General features: G+C 40.4%; 1 protein-coding gene and 1 long non-coding RNA gene across 2 annotated transcripts in view; both read left to right on the forward strand.

Moving 5' to 3' along the window:
• The window catches only part of plxna3 (plexin A3), a 135,236-nt gene extending 121,255 nt beyond the window's left edge, over positions 1–13,981 (forward strand). The window contains exons 32-38 of the mRNA XM_074644942.1: positions 1,025–1,121; positions 1,219–1,296; positions 2,319–2,431; positions 2,759–2,928; positions 3,021–3,233; positions 3,428–3,578; positions 5,076–13,981. Of these exons, the coding sequence (XP_074501043.1) occupies positions 1,025–1,121; positions 1,219–1,296; positions 2,319–2,431; positions 2,759–2,928; positions 3,021–3,233; positions 3,428–3,578; positions 5,076–5,171 (918 nt within the window). The 3' untranslated portion in view covers positions 5,172–13,981. The remainder of the gene's footprint in view (positions 1–1,024; positions 1,122–1,218; positions 1,297–2,318; positions 2,432–2,758; positions 2,929–3,020; positions 3,234–3,427; positions 3,579–5,075) is intronic.
• A 436-nt stretch (positions 13,982–14,417) lies between these two features.
• Positions 14,418–22,716, forward strand: LOC141773191 (uncharacterized). Its single transcript, XR_012595030.1, has 3 exons — positions 14,418–15,044; positions 22,387–22,509; positions 22,615–22,716. It is a non-coding gene; the product is annotated as an uncharacterized LOC141773191 (long non-coding RNA).
• Positions 22,717–27,407: the final 4,691 nt, after the last annotated feature.

The raw sequence follows: 27,407 nt of genomic DNA on the forward strand, positions 1-27,407 counted from the left end.
TGACAAAGTAATATGTCCCAATTGTATGCATACTGCATGCAACAGTACATATTTTGTAAAGGCAGCTGCAGTACGTACTAAAAGTAAAGAGAAAAAGTATGAGATTTGCAACATAACCATAGTTGTATTCTGGGGCTTTTATATTGAAAAAGTAGGTCTATCTATAGTTTCCTGTTAACATGCAGTGACAGTTGGAGGCTTTTATTTAAAAAACAAGCCTCATCCTGAGCTTTCTGTACTTCCTGCAGTTATTCTATGGGGCTTTTATTTTGAAAGGGTGGGGGAGGGTAGAACATAGGGGTGGAAACATTATTTATTTATTAATCTAGATATTTTTCCAAAGTAAAAGTCCTTAGAAGTGTATGATTTAACTTTTTTCCCATGGTCTAGAGTTAAAAAAGTTAACAAAAATCAAAATATATTGCAATATGAAATTGCAATGTTTAAAAATCGCAATACATATTGAATCGGCACCCAAGTATTGTGATAGTATCTTATCAGGAGATAGGTGTATCATCCCAGACCTAGTAGGACAGAATCATAATAATAATAAAGATAAAGATAAAAAAGCGCAGAAAATAAAGTTAGATTAATAGATAAAATCTTTAAATGATCAGATTTCTTTTGTTGGTGGTGGTGAGTCCAAACCTTCCTTAGTGGAAGTGAAGTTGTGCTACAGTCCTAATCTCACAGGATTTATATATTTATATCCTATATATATTCTCTATAAGGAACGACTGCTTTCACTCAGTCAGCATTATTGTCAAACAGTGTCTTTAAAAGTAGGTTTTGAAGCAGATTAAGAACTTAAAAGCTGAATATGTCCTTTGGTTAGATGACGACGCCGTGCAGCCTCCGTCTCTCTCTGAGCTCTTTATCACTTCCTGCTCTGACACGTGTGGAGAGTGAATCCAGATTGTGGACGAGATACGAATCGACCGAGTTAGCTGACTGAATGGATAATTAGTCAGCTGATTGATGGAGCGATTGGCCGACTGACTGATGTGTTGCTGTGTGTTGCTAGGTAACGGACGGCTCTCTGGTGGCGCTGGTCCAGAAGCAGGTATCCGCGTACAACATCGCCAACTCCTTCACCTTCACCAGATCCCTGAGCAGATACGGTACAGAGCGGAGATACGGCGCCCGCACACACACACATTAACTCTGAGCCAATCAGCAATCAGATAACTTCTCCCCTGTCTCTCTTTGTGTCCTCAGAGTCGTTACTACGAACGTCCAGCAGTCCTGACAGTCTGAGATCCAGAGCTCCGATGATCACCCCGGACCAGGAGACAGGTACTGCAGCAGCAGTAGCAGCAGTAGTAGCAGCAGTAGCAGCAGTAGCAGCAGTAGCAGCAGTAGTAGTAGTAGTAGTAGTAGTAGTAGTAGTAGTAGTAGTAGTAGTAGTACTATAGTAGTACTATAGTAGTAGTAATAATAGTAGTAGTAGTAGTAGTAGTAGTAGTACTATAGTAGTAGTAGTAGCAGTCCTAACAGTCTGAGATCCAGAGCTCCGATGATCACCCTGGACCAGGAGACAGGCACTGCAGCAGCAGCAGTAGTAGTAGTAGTAGTACTGCAGCAGTAGCAGTAGTAGTAGTAGTAGTAGTAGTAGTAGTAGTACTGCAGCACCAGCAGTAGTAGTAGTACTGTAGTAGTAGTAGTAGTAGTAGTAGTAGTAGTTGTAGTAGTAGTAGCAGTCCTGACAGTCTGAGATCCAGAGCTCCAATGATCACCCCAGACCAGGAGATAGGTACTGCAGCAGCAGCAGTAGTAGTAGTAGTAGTACTGCAGCAGCAGCAGCAGTAGTACTGTAGTAGTAGCAGTAGCAGCAGTAGCAGCAGTAGCAGCAGTAGTAGTAGTAGTAGTAGTAGTAGTAGTAGTAGTAGTAGTAGTAGTAGTAGTTGTAGTAGTAGTAGCAGTCCTGACAGTCTGAGATCCAGAGCTCCAATGATCACCCCAGACCAGGAGATAGGTACTGCAGCAGCAGCAGTAGTAGTAGTAGTAGTACTGCAGCAGCAGCAGCAGTAGTACTGTAGTAGTAGTAGTAGTAGTAGTAGCAGCAGCAGTCCTGACAGTCTGAGATCTAGAGCTCCAATGATCACCCCAGACCAGGAGACATGTACTGCAGCAGTAGTAGTACTGTAGTAGTAGTAGTAGTAGTAGTACTGTAGTAGTAGTAGCAGTAGTAGTAGTCGTTGCTTTGATTAAAACAAAATCTTGGCATTAGTAGTTTTAATTATGTATTATGAGCTGCTTAGAGAGGACTGTATACTGTGTGTACTGCACTGTACAGTATGTGTGCTGTGTGCTTTCAGGGACTAAACTGTGGCACCTGGTGAAGAATCACGAGCACAGTGATCAGAGAGAAGGAGACAGAGGCAGCAAGATGGTTTCTGAGATCTACCTGACCAGACTGCTGGCTACCAAGGTAACAAACACAACAACTCTCTGTCTCCTATCATCTTCTTTCTACCGTTAACACTCTAAAAAACAGGAAAGGAGACATTTTATAGGCGGTGCAACGGCCCATAATGTACCTGCACACACCGCAGTTTTCTACAATTCATCCTGAGAGGAACATGAATGATGAACCACATTTCATCACAATCCATCTGATAGTTGTTGAGACATTTTGTTTTTTTGTTTAATCTTTTTCATGTAAAGTGAGACATTTATTTTGTAATTATTATATTTAGTCATTTGAATTATGGCTGTTAAAATATTTAATCCCATGTTTTGGTCCTCCCTTCACCAGGGGACGCTGCAGAAGTTTGTGGACGACCTGTTTGAGACGGTGTTCAGCACTGCCCACCGGGGCTCTGCTCTCCCATTAGCCATCAAATACATGTTCGACTTTCTGGACGAGCAAGCTGACAAACGACAGATCACCGACCCAGACGTCCGACACACCTGGAAGAGCAACTGGTGAGAGAAAATCCAAAGATAGTGAAGACTTTTCTCACAAGACGTCGATGACAACAGTTTAACAAATCTTTCAACTCTCTATGTGTCTGCAGCCTTCCTCTCAGGTTCTGGGTGAACGTCATAAAGAATCCTCAGTTTGTGTTTGACATCCACAAGAGCAGCATCACCGACGCCTGTCTGTCGGTCGTCGCTCAGACCTTCATGGACTCCTGCTCGACGTCCGAACACCGGCTCGGCAAAGACTCTCCGTCCAACAAGCTGCTCTACGCTAAAGACATCCCCAACTACAAGAGCTGGGTGGAGAGGTAGCTAACATTTTAACACGTTAATATGCTGTAAGACACAATGTAAGAACTGGATGGAGAGGTCGCTAACATGCTAACCAAACTACATGATCTGGGTGCAGACTTTGCTAACATGCTAACTAGGGAAACAACACATTAACGTGGTGATACAGTTAATAAAGTTTGAACTTATACACTTTGTGTGTGTCCTGCAGGTACTACAGGGATATTGCGAAGATGCCCAGCATCAGTGATCAGGACATGGACGCCTACCTGGTGGAGCAGTCTCGTCTGCATGGCACTGAGTTCAACACCCTGAGCGCGCTCAGTGAGCTCTACTTCTACATCAACAAGTACAAGGAAGAGGTGAGAGCGACGGGGTTTCATGTCTTGATGACATCACAGTTGCTGGTCATCAGTGTCAGGTTTGACATCATTACATTTCAGATAGTCGCTGTGTCTTAAGCGTAATTTACATTTGCCACATCTGCAAGGGTCGAGAGTGTCCGCACGGCCAAAGTGACGTCACTCCATCAGACACGGCCCTTAGCAGGGGGTTCCTTGTTGCGGGTTTTCACCTGTCCATGCACATCCAAATTTTTCTAACATCGCGGACGCAGTTGGGCAGACAAAATGGAGAACTATGAGGACCTTTGAGAATGTGTTTGCCACAGGAGAAACCTGCATGGAGTATAAAAGATCCAAACGTTTCCTCGTCACAATTCCACATCAGCTCATATCCATGCGACCGTCCTTGCGGAAAGTATAACCGAGGCTTTCGGTATCCAGTTCTGCTATTGGCCAAGATCTCAGCTGACGCTACATAGGCAGTAACCAATGTCATCGTGTCCACGACTGAAAGTTCAATCAGTAGTCAGCGCAGAGGGAAAAATACAACACATAGGTCAGATAGATTGCCGTGAACATTGATGGTAATATTTATGGTGGCCAACGTATCTAAGAGTAAGGGCGCGTTCACACCAGCCTTGTTTAGATCTGTTGAACCGAATCCTGGAGCGTTTACCCCCTTGGTGCGGTTCGTTTGGGTTGGTTTGAACGCCAGACTCGACTCTGGTGCGGACCAAACAACCCTGTGTGCACCCTGGAGCGGTTCATTTCTGGTGTGAACACCATTCGAACCAATCACAGGCAACGCACCATTTGTGCCATTGACTTTCCTGTTTTGGTGACTGGTGAACTAGTAGCCTATTTGTGCGTTTGTTACCACTGAATTTGAAGAATTTTACTGTTTATAAGACCACCCCGTGGCATCCAGAAGGCATCCTGATCAAATGCCTGAACCACCTCAACTGACTCCTGTAAATGGGGCAGTGGTTTTACTTCAAGCTCCTCACCCTGTCACTGAGGATGAGCGCAGACGCCCAGCAGAGGAAACTCATTTTGACCGCTTGCATCCGTGATCTCATTCTTTTGGTCACTACCCATAACTCATGATCGTAGGTGAGGGGTTGGAATAAACCGGTTAATCAAGAGCTTTGGGAGGTTTGAACTCTTACTTGGGGCAGTGACTCACTCGCTGTTGTCCGGCAGAGTACCATGACCTCAGACTTAAAAGTGCTGACTCTCATCCCGACTTCTCACTCGGCTGAAATCCACCACGCAAAGCCAAAACTGCCAACCTCATGGTTGAATCACTAAAGTCATCAGGATTCATCCATTAGGAACCATGAATATCTGTAGAAATGTCATCCATCATGGATCCAACGCATCACTTGAAGCCTGACAGGATGATATATGATATTCTCGTGTGACCTCGTGACATCACGAGTATTCAGCTGCCGTGCAAACGTAATATTTCTTTGTACTGGTATGATTTGTTATGTCTTTCCTCCGTCTCTGCAGATCCTGACGGCGTTGGACCGGGATGGGTACTGTCGCAAACACAAACTGAGGCACAAACTGGAGCAAGCCATCAACCTGATGTCTGGGAGCAGCTGAGAGGAGGGGAGGAATGAATGGACTGATGGACTGATGGATGGATGGGGGTGGGGGGTGGGGAAGAAGTATGGGGAAGGGGGAAGTGAAGACGTTTTGTTTTCTGAACTGTTGAAACAGTCAGCTGAACTGCTCAGTGTTGGACCGAACTGACAGCCACAGCTCCGGCCCTTTAGCAATCAATCCATCAGCGATTTATTTGTCAATTGATTGATTGATTGACTTGAAGACTGATTGACTGGATGGCTGGGACCCCAACTACCTCCGTTCAGTGACGGAAAATCAAGTTTCCAAACCGATTTGGATACATTTACAACGTGACTTCAACGTGGAGTCATTTTGGGGCAAAAAAACAAACCTAGATGCATCTGTCGGTTTGGATTTGGATTTAAATTCACTGCAGGTGTAAGCAGGGATCAAAGCAAGGGGGGAGGGGGGGCGTGGCTGTGGAAAGACCTGGAAACTAGACTACAGACTGAGTCAGGTGTCACCAAACAATGGATGTGACGTGAGGACTAATCGACCTGACTTCAGGATTCCCAGCCTGGTTGAGAACTTTCTAGACGCTAAGTTGAAGAGCAAAAGGTCAAGTCAAGTTTCCGTCAAAGCTACGGACTTCACCTGGGAAGGCTTGTTCTGGTCTAAAGGATAAGAAGAAACTAAGCTGATGGTCAAAGGGGTCATAGTAACATCGCAACAGGTTTGACCTTACCTTGAGAGTCTGGACGAATCCGGGCTAAATATCAAACGGTCAAGTCAAGGCTTACCGCAGAAGTTCGAAGCCTCTTTACTGATGTCGTTATTACGGGCCTCACCTCAAATCCTTAGCCTCGTATGGAAAGATCCGGATTCACTGTAAGAAGTTCAGGTCAAGCTTTAAGGAAGGAAAACGTCAAAGTCAAACTTGTTGGCGAAGGATTTGGGAGGTTGTTTCAAGCTTTAACGAAGGAGAAGGAAGCAAACAAACTGATGACTTGACCTAACCTTGAAATCACTGCTGAGTCTCGAAAGATGTTGAAAATATCAGAAGTTTTAAAAAGGAAATAAGGACTCAATGAGCCGAGACAATTTGACTTGACCTTGGACTGTTCGGCCAAGCCTCGTCAGGATCTAGAAGTTTCTAAGTTGCTGTATAACCACTCAATGTTTTTCTCTGGACAATCACTCTGTACCACAGCACACTGAGCCCGATGCCTACCGACCGACCAGTACCTGTGTCCATGAACCCGTCCTCTCCTCCCGCTGTCTTCTTTTCCTTTCCTTCCATCCTCAACTCCTCTGAATTTCACCTCCTACTTTGCTTTCTTAATTTCGTCTCCTTCTCTATCTTTCTCTCTTCCTTCCATCCTTACTAGTTTCCTCTTTCACCCCACTTTTTATTCCTCTCCCCCTCAACCCCGCTCCCTCATTGGTCAGTCATGCTGGCCTCTGGCCATCCTATTGGCCAGGAAGACTCTTTAGTAATGTACTGCCCGACCAATCAAGACTGTGGAATTCGCCAGAATCATGAATAATTAAATTAATCCAGAATTACGTTATGAATACATTCCAGCACAGGCACACAGGCAAGGTCTGTAAATAAGCAGGTTGACTCGCTAATCTTTCGGAAGCGAAGAACTTCCGAGAGTGGACTGACCGGCATTTTTCAGGACCAGAACGACCTGGAAAATGGGGTTCTGGATTCAGCACCAGTCGGTAAACTTTGACGCTGGTTGGTGCAGATCGCTTTATTGTCGGACCTTGCACATCCACCCACATACAGCCATGCTTTACAGCGCCATGCGTACCGTGCCCAGGGGGAAATACTGTGCAGAGCTACAAGCCCAGTGCCATGTAAAGACCGGACCGGATCACGTCAGAACTGGACCGGACTCGGACCAAACCCGGATCAAAAACAACCTGGAATGGAGTTTTAGCCGGACCGGACTCAAGAACTTTTAAGACTTGTGGCCATAATTGTAAAGAAACAAAAAAAGAAAGATAATAATAATAATGATGATAAAGTATAAAAGTTAAAAAAGAATACAAAAAGAAAGGAAAAAAAAGAAATATTGAAATGTTAACATGTAATAAGAACTTTGTGGATTTGACAGTATGGATTTTAAGGAGCTGAACTTGTATAAAGCTGAACATTATGTTACATCAGAGTCTGGAGAAAGAGAGAGAGCCAGGAGACCGACGCCAAACCAAGTCCATCCTCACACCATCAGACCGGACTGAACCGGAACAAACTGGATTTAACTGGACTGAACTGAATATCTGCTCTGTATGTCAACGGTGGAAAAACAATCTGGACTTTTTGGTATTTTCTTGCCAAACTGGATGTTTGAACAGAGTGTAGTGCATCGGATGGAGGGGTGGCCTGGAGGTTCTGGTGGCGTTTGAAGGGGTTAAATTCTTGCATGTGTAGCCTCGGATGGGCTCTTTTGTTTTAATGAGCTCTTGTACATCCTAAAGAAGAATGAGGGCGCTTTCACACTGCCGGCTCAATTCTACAACCATAAAACTTGAAAATATGATTCTTTTTTCTTGCACCTCGGTCCATCTGGATGGTCCACCACACCTGCGTCCAACCATGTTGACACTGGTAAACAAATACTGTAACTCAAAGAACTGAAGTCAGTGTTAAGCGCTCTTATTCTCCGTGAGTGATCAGTTAAGTGTTGGATGAAGGACTTTCCAACGTGGCAACGCTGCACCCCTCATCCCCCTTACACCTCTTTTTTCTGTGGTAGAACATTTTCACTTCGCACAATTGGATCATATTTATTGTTCAGAGGTTCATTTTGTGTTTAAAAATTTATGTCCAACAATGATATTTGGCCCATTAAAAACTAAAAACAAACTAGTTTCTGCTCAGCAGGGCAGTTTTGAGCCCATTTACATTTCTTTAAATACATTTTATTCACCATGTTTTGAGCATTTAATTAGAATTTCAAGGCAGTAACAGTAATTTTTCTTCAAATTGAATTTATTTCACCAGAATAATCCAGAGTCGAAGTTTATGAATCCATCTCCATAGTTTACCACCAATCTGTCTGCATAGTTTACCAATCCTTCTGCATAGTTTACCACCAGTCCGTCTGCATAGTTTACCAATCTGTCTGCATAGTTTACCAATCCGTCTGCATAGTTTACCACCAATCTGTCTGCATAGTTTACGAATCCGTCTGCATAGTTCACCATCAATCCGTCTGCATAGTTTACGAATCCGTCTGCATAGTTCACCACCAATCCGTCTGCATAGTTTACCAATCCTTCTGCATAGTTTACCACCAGTCCGTCTGCATAGTTTACCAATCTGTCTGCATAGTTTACCAATCCGTCTCCATAGTTTACCACCAATCTGTCTGCATAGTTTACCAATCCTTCTGCATAGTTTACCACCAGTCCGCCTGCATAGTTTACCAATCTGTCTGCATAGTTTACGAATCCGTCTGCATAGTTCACCACCAATCCGTCTGCATAGTTTACCACCAATCTGTCTGCATTGTTTACCACCAATCTGTCTGCGTAGTTTACCACCAATCTGTTTGCATAGTTTGCCAATACTTACATATTTCAACATGAATAGGTTTTTAATCTTTATGTTATGTTTATGAGCTCCTTCTCTAGAGAAGGTGTTATAAAACACCATCAGGTCTTTGTGTTGTGTGAAAATGTTCCACCACAGCTGAAGAAGCGTCTCTCTTTTGGCTCTCTGCGATGCCATAAAGCTACAAAGCACCTTTTTTTATTTTCTTGCTGTTGTTTCACTGTCGTTTGAATCTTTGGGGCCAAAAGGACCCGAGTGAGGAAGATGAGGAGGGAGGAAGGGTCCTGATAAAAGACTGCCTTTTAGATGATTAATTATAGAACAGGGAGGGAAGCCACTACCATACCAATACCACTGTTCATCCAACCTGTGTGTGTGTGTGTTATCCTGCTGCTGCAGTGGAAACTCAACCGTTAAATCACTGATCGTATCTGCAGCTCAATTAAAAATCTTTTTCTTTACAGTCGCACCATTTAAATCGTCCGATCGGTATCTTCAACGCTTTTGAAATCTCAGATCAGATCTTTGCTCTCCTTTTTTTTATTATATTTTAAATAAAAATCTCAGATCGCCCTTTAAACTCAAAGTCATCAGACACTATTTAATTACGTCCTCGTCGCCATTTTGATCAGAATTTACCTCTTTTTTTTTTGTCGGTGTGATGAAATGAGAGTTTAGAGGAGGAGAGGAGTCTCTGTCAGCATACTGAAGGATGAGGAAGAGGAGGAGAATCCCAAGAGGAAAATGTAAAGGAAGGGGAAAAAGGGGGGATGCATAGACAATATAGAGGAGGAGGAAACACCCGCTGCATGCTGAAAAGTGAGGAAGAGGAGTGGAAAAGGGGGAAGAAATGACTATTGGATAGCAGAGAGGAGAGTGTAGAGGAGGAGGAAGAAGAAAGAGTAGTGCCGAAAGGTTAAGAAGAGGAGGAAAAGCTGATCAAATGCAGAACGGAGAAATAAATGTTGGAGTAGAACACAGGAGGATCAGGATGAAAAGAGGAGGTCAGACTCTCTTTTTGCATGCTAAAGTGAGAAGAAGAAGGAGGAGGAGGAGAGATGGAAGGAGACGCTGCTGGAATACTGAGAGCAGGAGAGAGGGAGAATACTGATCAGGGAGGAAAAAGACAGAGGCAACGTCATCCATCAAACCGGTCGAGGAAGGAAAGGTCTCTGAGAGGAGGGAGGAGGAGAACAGACCTCCTCCTCTTCCTCGTTCTCCTCCTGGATGACCAACAGAAGGAAACCATACTCAGGCATACATGACATTTATTACAGAATTACGTTTTTAATGACTTGCAGGTCAGAAAAAAAAACATGATTCACTAAAACAAAGGTACCTGCACACTCCACATGAACATCACAACACATCCAGGTGAAGGTGAGGGTGTGAGCACACCTGTAAATATGTCTACATATATATATATAATATATATGTATCTGTATAATCAGGTCTGCTAATATGCTCACATTTATCTGATTTGTGTTCCACATAGAACAGAAGAACTGGGAACGTGATGGCAGTGTGGAGGCATTTCTTTATGTTGATGTGCAGGTTAGTTTTGGAGGATTGTCCGACTGTCGAGACAAATGTTTTCCAAAAGATATAGAAAGACAGCTGCTGTTGTGGATCAATCGTAGGACCGATTATGAAACCTCAAAACTGTGTCGCTACCAACCAAAATGTTAAGAAAACTGCCAAGTTCTAAAAAGCTAGCATTAAATGATGAGTCAGCAGTTTGTTGAAACTACAACCACCTGTGTTTACATTTACCTGAAGAGGACTTGTCAGGTGGCAAAGTAGGAGTTAGGTAGATAGATGAAAGTTTTTGTAGTGCCATAAAATTTCTGTAAACCTAAACGTCTGCTAGGTGCTGCTACAACAAAACTCGGACCGTATTGAAGCCTGTTTTAGGTTGATTTATTTGTCACGTACAAGTTACATCACTTCCAAAGTTATTTAACCCAAACCGCCATCTTTTCCTAAACCTAACCAAGTAGTTTTGTGGCCTAAACTAAAATCGCTCGTGTTGCCGGACATTAGTAGGAAAACGCATGAAAAATAACTTTTCGTAAGATCATACGAACCGTTGTACGAGGATACGTTAGTTCTAGTTCTTTAGTTCTTTATTGGTGCATATAATAAAATAAAACAAAAGAGAAGAGGTATACAATAACATGAATAAATGCACAGGTGGGTTGAAAAAGGAACCCACCTAACAATGAAATTAAAAACAGCTGTATTACAATTTACAAACAAACATAAATATTTTTAAAATATCTAAAAGAAAGAAAAGAATAAATGCCAGAGATTAAAAGACAGGAAGGAAAAAGAAAAGAATATATATGATAATGAATAAAAGACAGGACGACAATAACAAATGTTTGCACTGCTTTCATACACTGAACTCGCCTCATTTACATAATACTGTACTTCGTCAAGAGAAGTTGTTTAAGATCTCTTAAAAACCAGAAGATTCAAAATCTCGTTCCTGATTTAAATCTGTTATGTAGACAAAGTGTTCAAAGTGTTTCAACAATATTAAACATTTAGGATATTTGGTTTCTTTTGTTAAAAACGTTTCTCAAAGTGAGGAATCGGTATTGTTTTGGTTTCTGTGCTGAAAACTCAGGTATCATATCGGCACTAATACTCTTATCCGTAGTATTTCTACAGTATAACTTCACGCCATCAGTGGCAGCAGAAACTTCCTCTCTGTAACAGATGTTCTGATGCCTGAGTGACTTCTGGTTGCCTCTGATATCCAGACAATGGAAACCTCAGTGATACAGTTTAAATCTGTCCGGGACAAATCGATGTTTGGATGGTTTTCCACTGTGGTAGCAAGCAGAGTGTGTGTGTTTGTTTGTCTCTACACACACACACACACACACACACATTTTAAAATCATATCCATCCTCTGAACACACACACACAGCTGGGAGGAGGTAACCGAGACTGAAGAGGCCGGTGGGAGGGCCGGGTCTAATTCCTGGAATAGCAAACAAAACAATTGGATTGATACCTCGTTTTAGATGCAGTGTCCATCCATCTGTTCACACACACAAACACACACATGGCTCAGAGTTTTTAACGTTCTCCGGCGGCGAGATATTTATTGATTATTTTTTTTCTTTTAATTTATTTTTTACGATGAGTTCTATTTATTGTGGGAGGATGTACACGGTTTTATGAGTTTGTACAGCGTTAAAGAGAGAAGAGCTCGATGTCATACTTTTACTGCACACATTTTAACACACAACATGAAATGATACATCCAAGTGCATGCTGGGAAACGTCCACCGACTCTGTAAAACTGTCCCGTCGTACCAAAGTGTCATTTTATATTAAAAAAGGTTTCATTTTAACTGTAAATCAGTCAGTGATCAGTGGAGGGTTCTTTAATATCGATCAGATCCGGCTTTGAATATTGAAACCTTTCAATTGAGTCCACATTAAAGTCTGTAGACCAATCACAAGTGGAGCCGTAATCTGAGGTTCTGGTTGGTCGTTTCCCATCCTGCCCGTTTTCAAATCCGACCATTTGTCCGATAGCTGAGGAGACGGAACGATTAATTCGATCGATCCGAATCACCCATCGGACTCACGTCATTCAAACAGCGAACAGTCGGAGGAGTCGTTCAAATCTTCTGACTCTTAATCCAGACAACGTTTCCAGGAGTTTCTAAGCAGACGGGGGAGCGAGAGCTAATCTCCTATCGGTGTGAAATTAGATTGTTCTAATCTCCCATTGGAAATAAACGGAAGTTAATTTCATCTGATTGTAGCAACCGAAATACTCTCAATGGATATTATTTTGTATTGTTTGGAATCTCCCATTTTAAACCAATGGTTCCACTGGTTTCAACCCCACAGTGGTGTGAGAGCTGATCTCCCATTTATAGGAATTATTTGGGGATTTTTAGGAATCTCCCATTTGAAACCAAATGGTAGCTAAAATAAATATAAACAAATTGTGCGGCTTCCATTTAAAATAAGTAGGAGCTTCAGAAGCGGACTACTGGAAATCAATCAATCTCCCATTGATCTCCAACGAGCGATTAGAAAAAACAATCCATGTTGCAGTAAATACATGGATTTATTGTTTTAATCTCTCATTGGAAATAATTTATGTGATCCTCGCGATCAAAACTATTCTCTCATTGGGTATTATTTCATTGGGAGTTGCATAAATGTGTCAGCTTCAGACGGTCACAATGGAAATCAATCAATCATCTGTTGATTTTAGGGGAAATCAGAAGAATTCAACGTTCTACCGATGGTAGATTAAACTCGACGTTTATAATCCGAGGGAATCTCAGTAATCAGATTAAGAAGTAGGCGACTCCCCCGTTTAAAAATCAATCAGTCACACTGATCGCCCGTTGGAAATCCATGGGAGTTGACTGACCCGCCCCCTCGTTAAGTCCCTCCCACTCCTGCAGACTCCTGACAGACGAGTTGAGCCGACAGCGATCCCAGCGGGCTTCATTGTACCATAGCAACAGCGAAATCACTGGACTCCCCGCTGAGCTTGAACGGGGAGTCGGATGTCTTTATTGTACCATAATATGATTATTATTACTATGATTATTATAATTATTATTATTATTCTGAATCGGTGCTTCTCAGCTGCTGCCGGATCCCGATCCGCCTCGTTCAAATTAACTTGATCTGTTAAGCACTTTTCTGAACAACGTCCCGGATTTTAAATAACGCCAAACCTCCCAAGATCTCCGCCAAGTAGTTTCCCGTTCGGGTCCTCGTTCGGGTCCCCGAGCCGCCGGTTGAGAAGCACCGCTCACACTGGATCTTGTGTCTTAGTTCAGGATGGGATTGTTCATTCAGGCAGCGCTTCAGGTGCTTCGGGTGTCGGATCGTGACGCGACTTTCCGTCCGTTATTGACTCATCAAACTACTGACGTGTATATGACGACGTCATGGCGCTCAGATCCTCCCAATCTACCAATGAGGCATCACGATCCGCCTCCCGCTGCACCTCGGCGCCGCCGTTCATTCACTCTGCCTGGAAAAACTGAAAACACACGTCGCCTTGATGCAGCGCTTTCCAGGATGTAGTCAGGGCCCATTTTTTGATACCATTTGCCATTGCCTTGTTTTTTATTTTTTATTTTTGCTGAGTTAAAAATGTAATGATGATGATGATGACGAATCTTCTTCATGTAATAGCCTGTGTCAGTTTTTATACCATTGCCATTGCCTTCTGCTGAGTTTGTATATTTGTGTGATTTCACTAAAGTGTAATGGAAAAGTTGGACTCATGTTTTATTGTGTTTTTACTTAAGATTATACCTTTAAATATCACATGTAAGAGCGTCAGAAACAGAATATTCTCCACAGCAGTTTTATTCTGTGTTTCGACAGCGCTGACGCCTCATCAGCCGAGTTTCTGCTTGTTTGTAAGGTGACTTTAAGTTCGGTGTCCCGCTGCGCCGCCGCCGCCAGCCATCAAGTGCTGGCAAGGGTACAGACTAATTAATGGAGAACAATGATCCAGGCTTTGCGGGGCTTATCAGCCGCAGCAACAAAAGCGCCGTTATCACAGGTTTTCATTATCAGGAAATACACTTGATTAAAATACACCAGAGAGAAACCGACGGGTGGAGAGACAGAAAATGAGCTCATGAGAGAGAAACAGTTTAAAGTCAGTGTGAGGAACTTTTAACTGGTTCTGATCCAGTCTCAGTTTAATCCTGATCCGTCTCTATATGACCTCCATCAGTAAATGAGACCATCATGGAGAAGATTGGCTGTTTCTATGTTGTTATTCTTAATTCTTACGTTACTTTGTTACGTTATTATTTCAGGCTGTTCTCATCCACCGTTCGTAGCTATACTTACGAAAAGTAATGCACTGCACCGAAATCTATTTGTTTATAATCCACATAATCATGAACCGGGGAGTATAAAGAGCGACAAGCACTGCGTAGAAAGGAGGTCAGGGTGGATGGGTGGGTCAGAAATAACCCGTTCTCACTCATCAAATATCGCCGTTTTGTATTAGACTGATAAAAAGTGTATCTTTGTTCGCTGGTATTAACACTCAGTGATGTGATTGGCTGAAAATCAGGCAGCTGGAACTAATTTCCTTAATTATCATTTTCTAAGTGGAGGTCTGGCATCATTTCACCTGAGAGTTTCTGCTCAGCTGATCCCAGAGCAGCAGCCTGCAGGTTGTATCAGTGTTTTAAACACACGACTGATGCAGTTGTTTTTCAGGTGAAGACGTCTTCAGCGTCCAGTCTGACCGAAGTGAACCCAAACTGAGTGCTGAGGATGAAACGACAGATTTTAACAGCCGCCTTTCAAGTCTACAAGAAGTGAGTAATACTACTCAGTCAGAGCTTCACTTCCTGAGTTGATTCTGTGTTTTAAAACACTAATAAATGTCATCAACATACCCGCCAACCTTGAGACCTTATAAATAAGGAGGATTTCTAGGTCTGGAGGTCGTCCACCATAAAAATATGAGTATCAGAGACGTTAGTTTCCTGCATTCTGGTGACTTTAAAAGAGTGAAAATAAAATAATAAGTACACTAACAAGCATTTTTATGTTAAACTCCTGATTTTACCTTTAACTCCCAGGAAAGAAAACTGAATAATTCGCCCCTCTGGTGTGAACTTGGCGTGTGAATCTCTGACATAAACTAATATTCATCAGTTTTTATCTATTTTTGCTCCTGCTCGAGTATTTTTTTCTCTTAGTTCTCTCCATTTCTCTCTCCGTCTCTCACTGAAGTTCTTTTCAGACACAGCGCGACAACGGCACCATTACGCTCGGATAAACGTTATTTCTAAGGGCTAACGCCGCGCCACAACAGCTTTTCGCTGCATCAAGCAAAGCCCAACTTGTCAAGCACAGCTTAAACATGAGCTCAAACTGCAGTATGTACTGTATACGGCATACTGCGCTTGTCAGTAGTAGGCGGTTTTGAATACAGCCATGTTCTTACCTGTACCCGTACCTGTCAATCATGATGACATCACGACCAATCAGCCCAGTGTTTTGGTAGGAGGTGGGCGGAGCTAAGCGCTGGTTTGTGTCTGGACTGGAGGCTCGTTAACATGACGAGCTGCAGCAGAGAGACAAACGAGCTACGTTAAAGATTAAAGCTTTGATTTGATTACAGCTCAGTGTGTGTGTGTGTGTGTCTGTGTGTGTAAAGCCCTGACTCAGACTGTGCTGCCAGTTAACCAGCTGCCCACTCAGCATCTACAGGTGTCACACACACACACACACACACACGCGCACACACACACACACACACACAGCCACTCTCCCACTCTCCCAAATTAACCGTTAATCATAAACGGTAAAAAACGATGAGTCATGAGTTTCTTCATCTCTGCTCGAAGCTTTACACTGAGACACACACACACAGTCACACACATCTACACACACACACACACACACACACACACACCCGGTGGTCTCAGTAATCATTCCTTCAGTCAGCGTGTTTTTATTCCGCTGATGTTTGTGCAGTCGACAGACTTTTAGATCAAAATATTTTCTGACACATCGTGTGATTAAATGGACTTTTTAATGCTAATTAAGAATCGGTGCAGCAACATGTCGACTCACCTGTTTCCTGTTTGATTCAGCAGAACGCTGGCAGTCCGTCTCTACCTCACTCTCCATTCATCAATCACTTTTATTGATCAGTTAACAACGACGTGTCTCCATCTCTGCAGCTTCTGTCTGGTTCAGTCCTCCCTGTTAATATTACTACTGAGAATATGTATGTACAGTACCGGGAAGTATCGACCCTTTTAGTGTCATGATGACATCACGTGTTAGCTGGAGGCAAAACAAAGGAAAGACTGGAGGCTAACACTAGCAGTGATCTAAAGTTACACATCTAAAATGTCATCTTGCTGTGTTGTTGGGTACCAGAATTCAGATATCACAGACATTTGAGATGACAAACTGTGATTCGAGGCTCTAGAGAGCTACAATATCGGCGAAACGTTTCAGCGAAGGAGAGTAAATGTTGCTGATCCTTAGCCTACTATTAGCAACCCTTTCTCTCCATCTCTGAAACGCTTCGCCGATATTGTACGACTCTGTTTTTGACTGACTTTACTGAAGGATAGTTAACTATAGGCGTCCATGTGAGCAACGTCATGACAACAACGCTGACTAGTCATAATGACGTTTAAGATATCCGTAACTTTTATTTAGGATAGTCAGAACTGAATCGCAGATATCTCTGTCGTTTTCACTTGTCAGAATGACGTTATAGATATCTGGAATAGGAATTCTGACTAGTCACAATGTAATCGTGGATATCTTTAATGTTAATTCTGGATAGTCAAGCTTAGCTATTAAATGTTAAATCGGCTTGTGTGCTGAAACAAGACCAGTCACCTCAGAGAAAGAAACCCATTCCCAGTTTAAGGAGTGGTCTCTCTCTCTCTCTCTGTGGTCTATGTGTGTGTGTTATTAATAAATGATGGTTGTCATGGGAGATGCCCATTAACAGCACATTTTAGAGGGAGAGAAGAGAAACACAGATATGAGACAACACAGCTGTCTGTCTTCCTCTCAGGAATACTCTTATCTGTGTGTGTTTCAGTTTGATAAAACTGATGTTTCTCTTCACTTGTTTGTGTCCTGTGACGTTATGAAGAGAATTAACCTCCTCGGTCAGGGCATTATTTTAGTAGCATACGTCATCAGCCTCCATCATGGATGGATTATAAGACACTGGGACCAAAGGCGCAGTTTCAACTTTAAGGTTGAGGGAATGTGATGTGTACAACACAGAGAGGTTTAATGTATTGGGATGTGTTACACCCTCCAAACAGGATGCAACACGAGCAACCGTCAGTGACAAAAATAGGTTTGAATGCCTTGTTTTCTATTGGGATGAACTAACTGGCCGCGAGCGACGAAGCGCTGCACAGCGCAACGTTTTGAGCTGAACTTTTGTCAGACGCCCTGTTTCTATTTATTCCTTAAGTTGAAATGAGGAGTTATCTGATACGATACCTCCTCATTTTACTACAAACACCTAAATGAGGTGACAACTGGCTGGAGGGAGATCACCTGAAAGTTTACTGAGGATACTGTTGGCTGTATTGTCATTTTCAGTAAATATCGCAGAGAAAACCTGTTTTCTGTTTAAAAAAACACAAACGTTGAAAGATAGCACTACTCAGCCATCTTTTTAATGGTTATGTCTCTGTCTGATCTTGACCACAAAGCTGATCGGTACGTGGTTTGTTTACAAGGCGTAACAAAAGTGCATATTTAACAATGTGTGGAGACAGAGAGTCTCTGATGTTATTAGGCTATAATTAAATAAATAGACCACAAATCTATCTTGTTATCTAGTTGGTTTCTTATTCTATCAATAAGAAGACACAACAAGGTCGATATTATTCATCATTACAATACATTATTAATTAAATCTATGTTATTATATATATATATACTCTATATATACCCCCTCTCCCATCATGCAGCAGTTGTTTAGCATCTTTTTAGTGACATTTTGCAGGTTAACCAACAACTGCAGCTTAACTTTAGTATTTAGTTCATACTGTAGATGAAAAAACTTCCTGCGACAGAAACCAGGAAAAGAAGACCAGTGGTGGAAGAAGATGTTCTACTTGAGTAAAGGTAGTAATACCACAGTGATGAAATACTCTGTTACAAGTAAAAGTTGACTAAGTTTGACTAAATTGACTTTTAGTCAACTAAAACTACACGGTTGACTAAATGTTCTAAAAACTAAAGAGGACATTTGACACAGGAGACTAAATACAGAAATAGCCGACAAACTCAACACAATAGTGGAATTATGTTCACATGTTCACTGACGTTGGAAACATTTCAACAGTTGGCGCAGGCTGAGAGACCAGTCATCCAGGGATTAGACTGTACCGAACCTTCCCTCCCTCTGAGCTGCAGTTAATGAGGCTCTCAGTGTTTGTTAGTGAGATGAAAATACCCACAATCCCTCAGGAGAAAATGAACCAACCTTCTCCAGAGATTAGACCGAATGCAGAACTGCAGGAAGCTGCAAAAAAAAGAGTCAATCTTAATTATTATTATCGCCATTTAATGACTTTTAAATTCATATTTACATTTTTAGATTCTTATTTATATGATACAGACGCTGACACGTCCCAGTGGATCAGACTATTCTCTGAGCTTCTAACAGCATGCACCCCTCCAGAGATTAGACCGGACCGAGGCTCGTTGTTCATTAATCGAGATATTTAGGTCATATTCACCATCCAGACCCAGAACACACAAGAGCTTTTCCTTTGAGATGACTGAGTCTGTTTCCAAGCGATAGACACTCCCCATTGGACTGGTCTATTCTCAGTTGGTGTCTGTAATGGGAACTGGCAACAGTAGGCATGGAGCAATGGATCAAAATAATGCCTGCTGTCCAGAGATTAAACTAGACCAAAACTCACACACGTCCCTGTGGACACTTAGAGCCAGCAGTGAATAAAGGTTAGAAACAGACTAATCCCTGGAGAAGTCAGGGTGCAATGAAAATGTAACACACTTATTCAAAACACCGACCCATGAATCCATATTGACCCTGGGTCTAAATACTCTAATCTAGAGTTTGTATACTCTAATCTTGATTTATTTCAAGGATAAAATACTCTAATCCTGGACTAATCTCAGATTTAAATACTCTAATCTGGAGTTTGTGTGCTCTGATCTGGATTTATTTCAAGGATAAAATACCTTAATCTAGAATTAATATGAAATTTAAATAATCTAGAGTGTTTATGATCTAATCTGGATTCAAATCATGGATAAAATACTCTAATCCAGGACTAATCTTGTATAAAATACTCAAATTTTTATTAATTTGCTGTTGAACTAATTTAATCCAGAGATAATATAGAGCCTACGTACTGCAGTCTATAATTCAGGACTAATCCACATCATAATTCTACAATCCAGTACTAATAAAGTACCTAAATACTCTAATCCAGGACAAATCTTTGATTAAAATACTCAAATTTTGATCAAATTTACGACCTAAATACTCTAATCCAGGATTAGATCAGTGAGGTGGAGCTAATACAACTAATGATTAATTAATTATTATTTAACTAATGACTGATTGTTTGGTTTAATGGTCACACAACATAACAAATTCATTAAAGAATTACAATTATTTTAAAGAAAAGCAGCAAATCTTCACATCCTGTGAAGCTGGAACTATGAAATGTTATAACATAAGAAGTGACTCTTAATTATCTGTTAATTGGCTAATTGATTAATGGACTAATGGTTTCAGCTCTACTTGTATAAACTCTAAATTTATTACAAAACATTAGATTTTTTATAAAATCTTTACATGTTTTGTGTGTAAAAATCTTAATTTATGAAGTAACCAGATCTGTCTGATAAATGTAGAGGAGTATAATTAGAAATACTGAAGTAAAGTACCTCAAATGTGTACTTCGGTACAGTACTTCAGTAAATGAATTTGCAGTAGCAACATTTATCATCAACACTTAATCTGCAAAACAAATTAGTATCAGAAACATAATCTCAAGGAGACGGTTGTGATCAGTAAATTTCATGACAACTTTGTTCTGTAGATTTCAATATATTTTGTGTACAAGTAGGAAATTTGACCAGTTGGTGGCGCTAGAGAAAAGGTTAAAGGTCGAAAACAATCAGACAAACACATGTATTCTTCAAGTATGACAGGTGCATGATGGGAAAAGAAGTTCGACCTGATGTTTGCGACGTTTCATCTCATCCCTCCTTCCTTTCTCTCGACATTTCTTAATTCCTCCTGCTGCTCATCGATTGGCCGAATATTAATGTAATCTGTATGAATGGGAGCAGATAAAACACACACACACATGCACACACACATGCACACACACACACACACACACACACACACACACACACACACACACACACACACACACACACACACACACGCACACACTCATCTGTCCTATCAGTGGACGTCCAGCCAATTAGCTAATGGCTCGTTAAGGACGGCGTCCATTACAGCTTCTAATCAATCAATTAAGCAGAACAGACGAGGATTCAATTGATCCGCTTCAGCCCTCCTATTGATCACATGGTGCGGTCACCACGGCAACCACATGGGACAGAAATGATGACGAGGCTGAGTCAGCAGGAATACGCTCTCTGTGTGTGTGTGTGTGTGTGTGTGTGTGTGTGTGTGTATTACTAAAGTACTATGGTAACAGATATGATAAATTAAATTAAAATTAAAATATAATCTGATGGGTCACAGAATTAAGTGTAACACCTGTTATGTCGTAACCATTTGGTCGTTTTTTGTTATCGTGATCTTATCTCGTAATTATGAGATATGAGTTTTCTCCGACCAACACGTCCTCATAATAGAAGTGTATAAATGTATATGTATGTGTATCATTTATAAATGGTAAATTGTTGTAAAAAATAGAAATAGTAAATAGTTAATAAAAATTAATTAATAGTTATTTTACTGTTAACAATCAACAAAATTATAATTAATGTTTACCAATTATTAGTAATGCTATGATTTGTTATTTTAACAGTTTATTGTTGCGCACATTATAACATTTTATATACATTATATATATATAATATAATGCATATATAACCTCAGCACATGTTGCTAACTTGCAGTTGGGAACTTTGGTTCCACATTAAGCGCATCAGTCTACATACCGTGTATTCTGCCTGCAGCTGCATGCACCGGACCGTGACCCCCGTAGCGTGACAGTTCGGCAGGAATACACAAACCGTTACAGCCGTACCTCCAACATATTCTCACTCCCAACTCGTCAAATACCGCCGCTTTGTCCGTGCCCCTCGCTATTGGAGACCGGCGCATGGGGTTCCCCTCTTGTGTTACTTTTGGACGGACCGGGGACGGCATGTCAATATACGTTCGTTACATCCTTTCAAAATAAACTTCTGTTTTCACAGGAAGTTAGTTTTAGGCAACACAACCACTTAGTTAGGGTTAGGAAACGGTCGTGGTTGACGATAGCTTCACGTGACTCACATGAGTAACGACGTACATGACAAAATAAGTAAACATTACTTTTAGTTTCACACGGGACACGAACAGCGGTCTCCTTGTTGAAAGTCTTGTTTTTGTTTGACCCATTCAAAACCAATCACACCCGCCCTGAACGGACTCTCACGCTATTAATACTACGTCACTTGCTCCGACCATCGAACCCGGTTCGTCACATACTGTTGCTAAAGGGCGCCTCCGTACGTCTGTTTCCGATGCCGAGAGGCGCTGCCCAGTCGGCGGTATTTGAGAAGTTGGGAGTGAGAACAGGTTGGTACCTCATAGTGTTGGTCTCACACACCGGTCCTCACAAACACCCAAGAACAAGAACACACAAACACAAACAAAGTGTCACCAGCCAACTCCTGAGAACCCGGCGGAACAGTTTAGTCTGCTGGTGTTTGAACGCAGCTTCATCAGCAGAAGGTTTAGCTCTCTGTCTGTAGTCCAGTGGGCCTGTTGCCATCAAATTAATGAGACTTTATGGGCAGCAGTCCCAGAGTTAACGCACGCACACACACACACACACACACACACACACACACTTTCTTCACAAGTCATTGCTCTCATTGTGTTGTATTGTTGTATTGTTGCTGCCGGTGCCGATAAAACTACAGCTCACTGATGCTGAAAACAACATGTGACGTGATTTGATCGACGGACAAAGTGTTCATTTACTCCCGAACAAGATTTGGACCTGGAGGTTTACGACAGAAAAAAGAGCCGTCACCAGATTAGAGGTACATTCGTTACCTCCAGTTTGTGCATTTTCAATTAAAAACCAGCAGTTTGTGCATCGTTTTGAGGAAGAGTGATTAAAAATGTCTTCTATCTTCTCATTTCAGATAACTGAAAACATCTCCGCAGAGCGAGACAGGAGGGCGGAACAACTGGAATTAAAAGAAAAGAAGAAATCATTTACACAATTACAGCTATTTTGAAACAAGCCAGTGAACAACATTAAAGTGAACAAAAACCTCAACTTTAACCAGTTTACTTCACACTAATGTTACTCTTTATTTCAGCCTTATCTTTACACCAACTCTAAAGAGGTATCACATTTGTTTTGTTGTTGAAATAAAAGCAATTAAATACACTGTCTCACTTACCTCTGGTATATTTATATCAGGTATGGACAAACATCACAGCAGTTCCATAAAGACAATACATATATAATAAATGAATAGAACATCTATGTATAACTAAAACATCAACCATTTTTTATAAAGAAAATGACAGTAACGGACTCAGAGCATTTACTAAATGTATTTATATACTGAAAGTGTTCCCTAACCAGACAAACAACTTGTTTCAGTGTATAACAGTGATGACTAAGTACATTTACTCAAGTACTGTGCTTAAAGATATAATATGCAGGATAAAAAATAATATATAGACTGAAAAATAATCCCTCTCAATCATCACTTATGACCGCCTAGAAGCGCGTCTGAATCTACAGAGACCCTGCAGCCCTCTCCCTGTATTCTGCTACTTCATTACGGGAGCATAAACCTAGCTTAACGCCGCTCCCTCTCTTCATTCACTCTGTAGCTCACTCCACCATCGCTGCTCTCTCTCTCTCTCCTTCGCTCGCTGGTTGAGCTGAGGAGGTGTGGCCAACTTTGAATGCTGTGTGTTTACAAACAGCAGTTGACAACGGTTACATATGATACCTTCACATACAATTTTGAGGTACTTGTACTATACTTGCAGTATAGTTTTACAGAAGTAAAAGATGTGAGTACTCTGTATGAAGAGTTTGGACTCGTGTGACTGAGATCATGATGTTTCTGACAGAGATGACATCATCGTACAGTGATACGGTTTAATGGTGAGGTCATGCAGCAGATATTACTGATGGAGGCAGACTAGAATATTCTATTACAGTGTGTGTGTGTGTGCGTGTGTGTCTCTGTGTGTCTCTGTGTCTGTGTGTCTGTGTGTGTCCTCTCATCATTAATACATGTCATCATTTCCACTCAGAGTGTTTCTGACCTCCAGACACGTCTCACGTCTCTTCGACAGCTTTTCATGTTAAAACGAAAAACTGCTCCGATCAATCGGACCTGAACCTGGATCCTGTTCATACCTGATCAGGTCTCTGAGAGGATCCTGGTCGCTGACACCAAAACCTTTGAGACTGAAGCTGCTGAGGGATTTTTATTATTATTTCTAGATTAGAGTAATATTTGAGGAAAAAAAAACATGAGAAAGCAGCAAATACTTGTTATTTATTATAGTTTTCCCTTAAATATGCTAAAAAGATTTTAGGTTTCTATATCATCGTGTATCTTTCCAGTGGTGTTACTAATGTATTTAAATCCCAACATTCACATTTTGGTCAGCGTTTGTATGTTTTAGCATCAAAATAATATTTTCCCCTTCAAGCCCTTCTAAAGCTTTTCCCCACGTGACCTGACGTAGGTTTCTGCATGATGACGCTGCTACATGTACAGTACATATACAGCCTTATAGTCAGTGTGTTAACGTTACATACAGTAACTTAGATGGCGGTCGGTGTGCTCCCGGTTTGGAGAAGCAAACAGGAGTACCGGCAGGAAGCTATGCTATGTACCGCTGTGGACGCCACGTTAGTTCAGATCAGGGCTGTCTGACGGCGAGGTAAATCTGTGAAAATATTCTAAATATAGCATACACTTCAACTGAAATTGATTTTTTGGGGGGGTTTTCACTGCTCCCGTCCACAGCAGCTTTACCTCGCCGTCAGACAGCCCTTTCTGACGGGGAACTCAAGCCGTTATATCACTCTCTTCAAAGCAACCAGACTCCATTTCGCCTCTGCAAACTGAGTTTGTCAAAGCTTTTCCTGTAAATCAGTGGAATAAAGTGAAACTATTGACAGGAATGTGTATCATCATGTGTCCTCTAGCTGGAAAAATCATCCTTTAAATACAGTGGAGGTCATCCACAATTCAAAGTACCAACTGTAGTTCAGTGGTGACACCTTACTGAAGTAAAAGTATGTATGCAATATTTACCTCTGAGATGTAGTGGAGTATAAAGCACAATATTTACCTCTGAGATGTAGTGGAGTATAAAGCACTATATTTACCTCTAAGATGTAGTGAAGTATAAAGTACAATATTGACCTCTGAGGTGTGGAGGAGAAGTAGAAAGAAGCAGAACATGTTGCATTAAAGTGTAAATGTTCGTTCCAGCATCCGGATGGTTTATCTTCTTAAAGTCGTACCTGTAGTGAAGCTAAAGTTTGTCCTGCGCTAGAGGAAACATCATGTTGTCATTAAAATGTAAAGGTTTGATCCTCAGAGGACTGACATCATGTTGTTGTTGTTGCCGTTGATCCAAACCAGACGTGAGTCTAATCCTGTTTGGGATAAACTGCTGAGCAGCCAGTCAGTTAACCAGTGACCCTACTTCATGTACATTACATTATGGAAGATAATAATGTGAGTGAAGTCTTCCATATCTGACAACAGTCATATTTCTGCTGTTGAGGTCACTGATTCATTTGTGGCCAGAGATGCAGTTTGAAAGAAAGTGTTTCTACTATGGAGGACGAAACCTGCCAGAAATCCAAAATAAATGAATAAATAATTACTCAATAAATAAATATGTGTCATTAAATGTAGCAAAAATAATATTAAAAATAAATGTAGCCATTAATTAATTTATAAAATGTGACATAAATCAATATTTCTATTTTAATTTGTTTCTTTATTTTTTTATCTTTATGTTAATTCCGTTGTTTATTTACTCTTCTGTTCAATCTTCCCTTTTATTTATTCATATATTTATTTTATTCATTTTTTTATTAATTTACTTATTTATTTTAGCTAGCATATTGTCATGCACTTTGACTACATGATGACACGTTGAGTGACAGCCCCCTCATTTGCACAATGAGGCAGAAATGCATGAAGAAATGTAAAATGAAATGTGTTAATAAAAGAATACAGAGATAAATAAGTAAATAGGGGTGAAATGCAAAGGAAACATCATACACAAATAAATAAATAAATACATGCATAAATACATTAATATATATATATATACATTTAAAAAGAACTATTAAAACTAACTATTAAATAAATACAAAATGAATGCAAAACCAAATAAATGAATGAATGAATGAATAAATAAATACATTTAAAAATGAATAAAAATAAATAGAAGGGAAAATTAAACAGAAGCATGCAGAAGCAAATTAAAACAGAAATATCAGTTTATGTCACATTTTATCAATAATTAATGGCTACATTTATTTTTATATTATGTTTGCTACATTTAATGACATGTATTAATTTTTATGTCATTTATTTATTTATTTATTCTTTTTTTTTTTTTATTTTGGAAGGTCCTTCTCCCACATTTTTCTTTATATATTTAATTTATGTCTTTATGAGGAAATCTGAGGTCAGTACGTCCAGATGAGTCCCGTCTGGTTTTGGTCCCCCAGCAGCTGGAGAAGGTTCCTCAGGAGCAATCGGGGTTAAACCGCCTAGCAACAGCCAAGCAGCTCCTGCATCATTTATGATTGGGTGTCAGCCGGTCACATGACCTCATCTGGTTATTGCAGACACACTCCAGATTCATCTTTATTTCACTGCAGAGAGGAATCAGTTTAAAATGCTTTTATATGACCAACTGTCTGTCTGTCTGTCTGTCTCTCTCTCTGTCTGTCTGTCTGTCCGTCTGTCTCTCTGTCTAACATAAATGTTACCCATTATTATCTGCACCTTACATTTGTTGAACCTTTAAAGACAAAAAACAATTGTATTTATTAAATGTGATGTTAAATATGTAAAACAAAAGTAAAATAAGTAATAATTATTATCATAATCAATTATTATTTTTTTAATGGAAGAGGTCTCCATAGCTATGTAGGACTAAATAAACATTTTATTATTATTATTATTATTATTAATAATAATAATAATAATTATTATTATTTATTTTACTTCTTCTTCTTCTACTTGTTGTTGTTGTTGTTATCATTCTGCATGAATTAAGATTTATTTTTTTATTATTGGAAGAGGTTTTCTGAGCTATGTAGGGGTAAATAAACATTTTATTAATAATAATAATGAAAATTATTATTATTATTGACATTTTTATTTACTTACTTTATATATTATATATATATATATATATATTCCTATATGAATGTAGCCAAATAAATAAATGAATAACTCATTAACTCATATAACTTTACAAAATCATAAAAAGTCTATTTATCAAATGAATACACAAGTTACTCACAACAGAGCTAATTTTCTCTAAAAAGCACAATGAAGAACCTCCACTGGAAATCTGATGTTTTAACCGTGAGTGAAAGTGACATCATGAAGATACAAACAGGCGACATCACTGAAATAATCCTCCGACTGCTGCAGATGTTATAATGAAAACCAGGTATCAGAAATACAGTTAAATAATGATGATTATGAAAATATCAAGACCCAACAGTTTCTTCACCTGTCACATCACTACTGTATAATAATCCTCCTCCTGCTTCTGTTAATCTGGAACATAAAGAGTTAATCTGTGACACACACAAACACACACACACACACACACACATACACACACAGCATCTCATTCATAACTGAGACCTTCAAAGACTTCTCTTCATCTCGTAATCCTCACCACCGTTAAT

This window comes from Sebastes fasciatus, chromosome 8 (assembly GCF_043250625.1).
Source record: "Sebastes fasciatus isolate fSebFas1 chromosome 8, fSebFas1.pri, whole genome shotgun sequence".
NCBI classification, from domain to species: Eukaryota; Metazoa; Chordata; class Actinopteri; order Perciformes; family Sebastidae; genus Sebastes; species Sebastes fasciatus.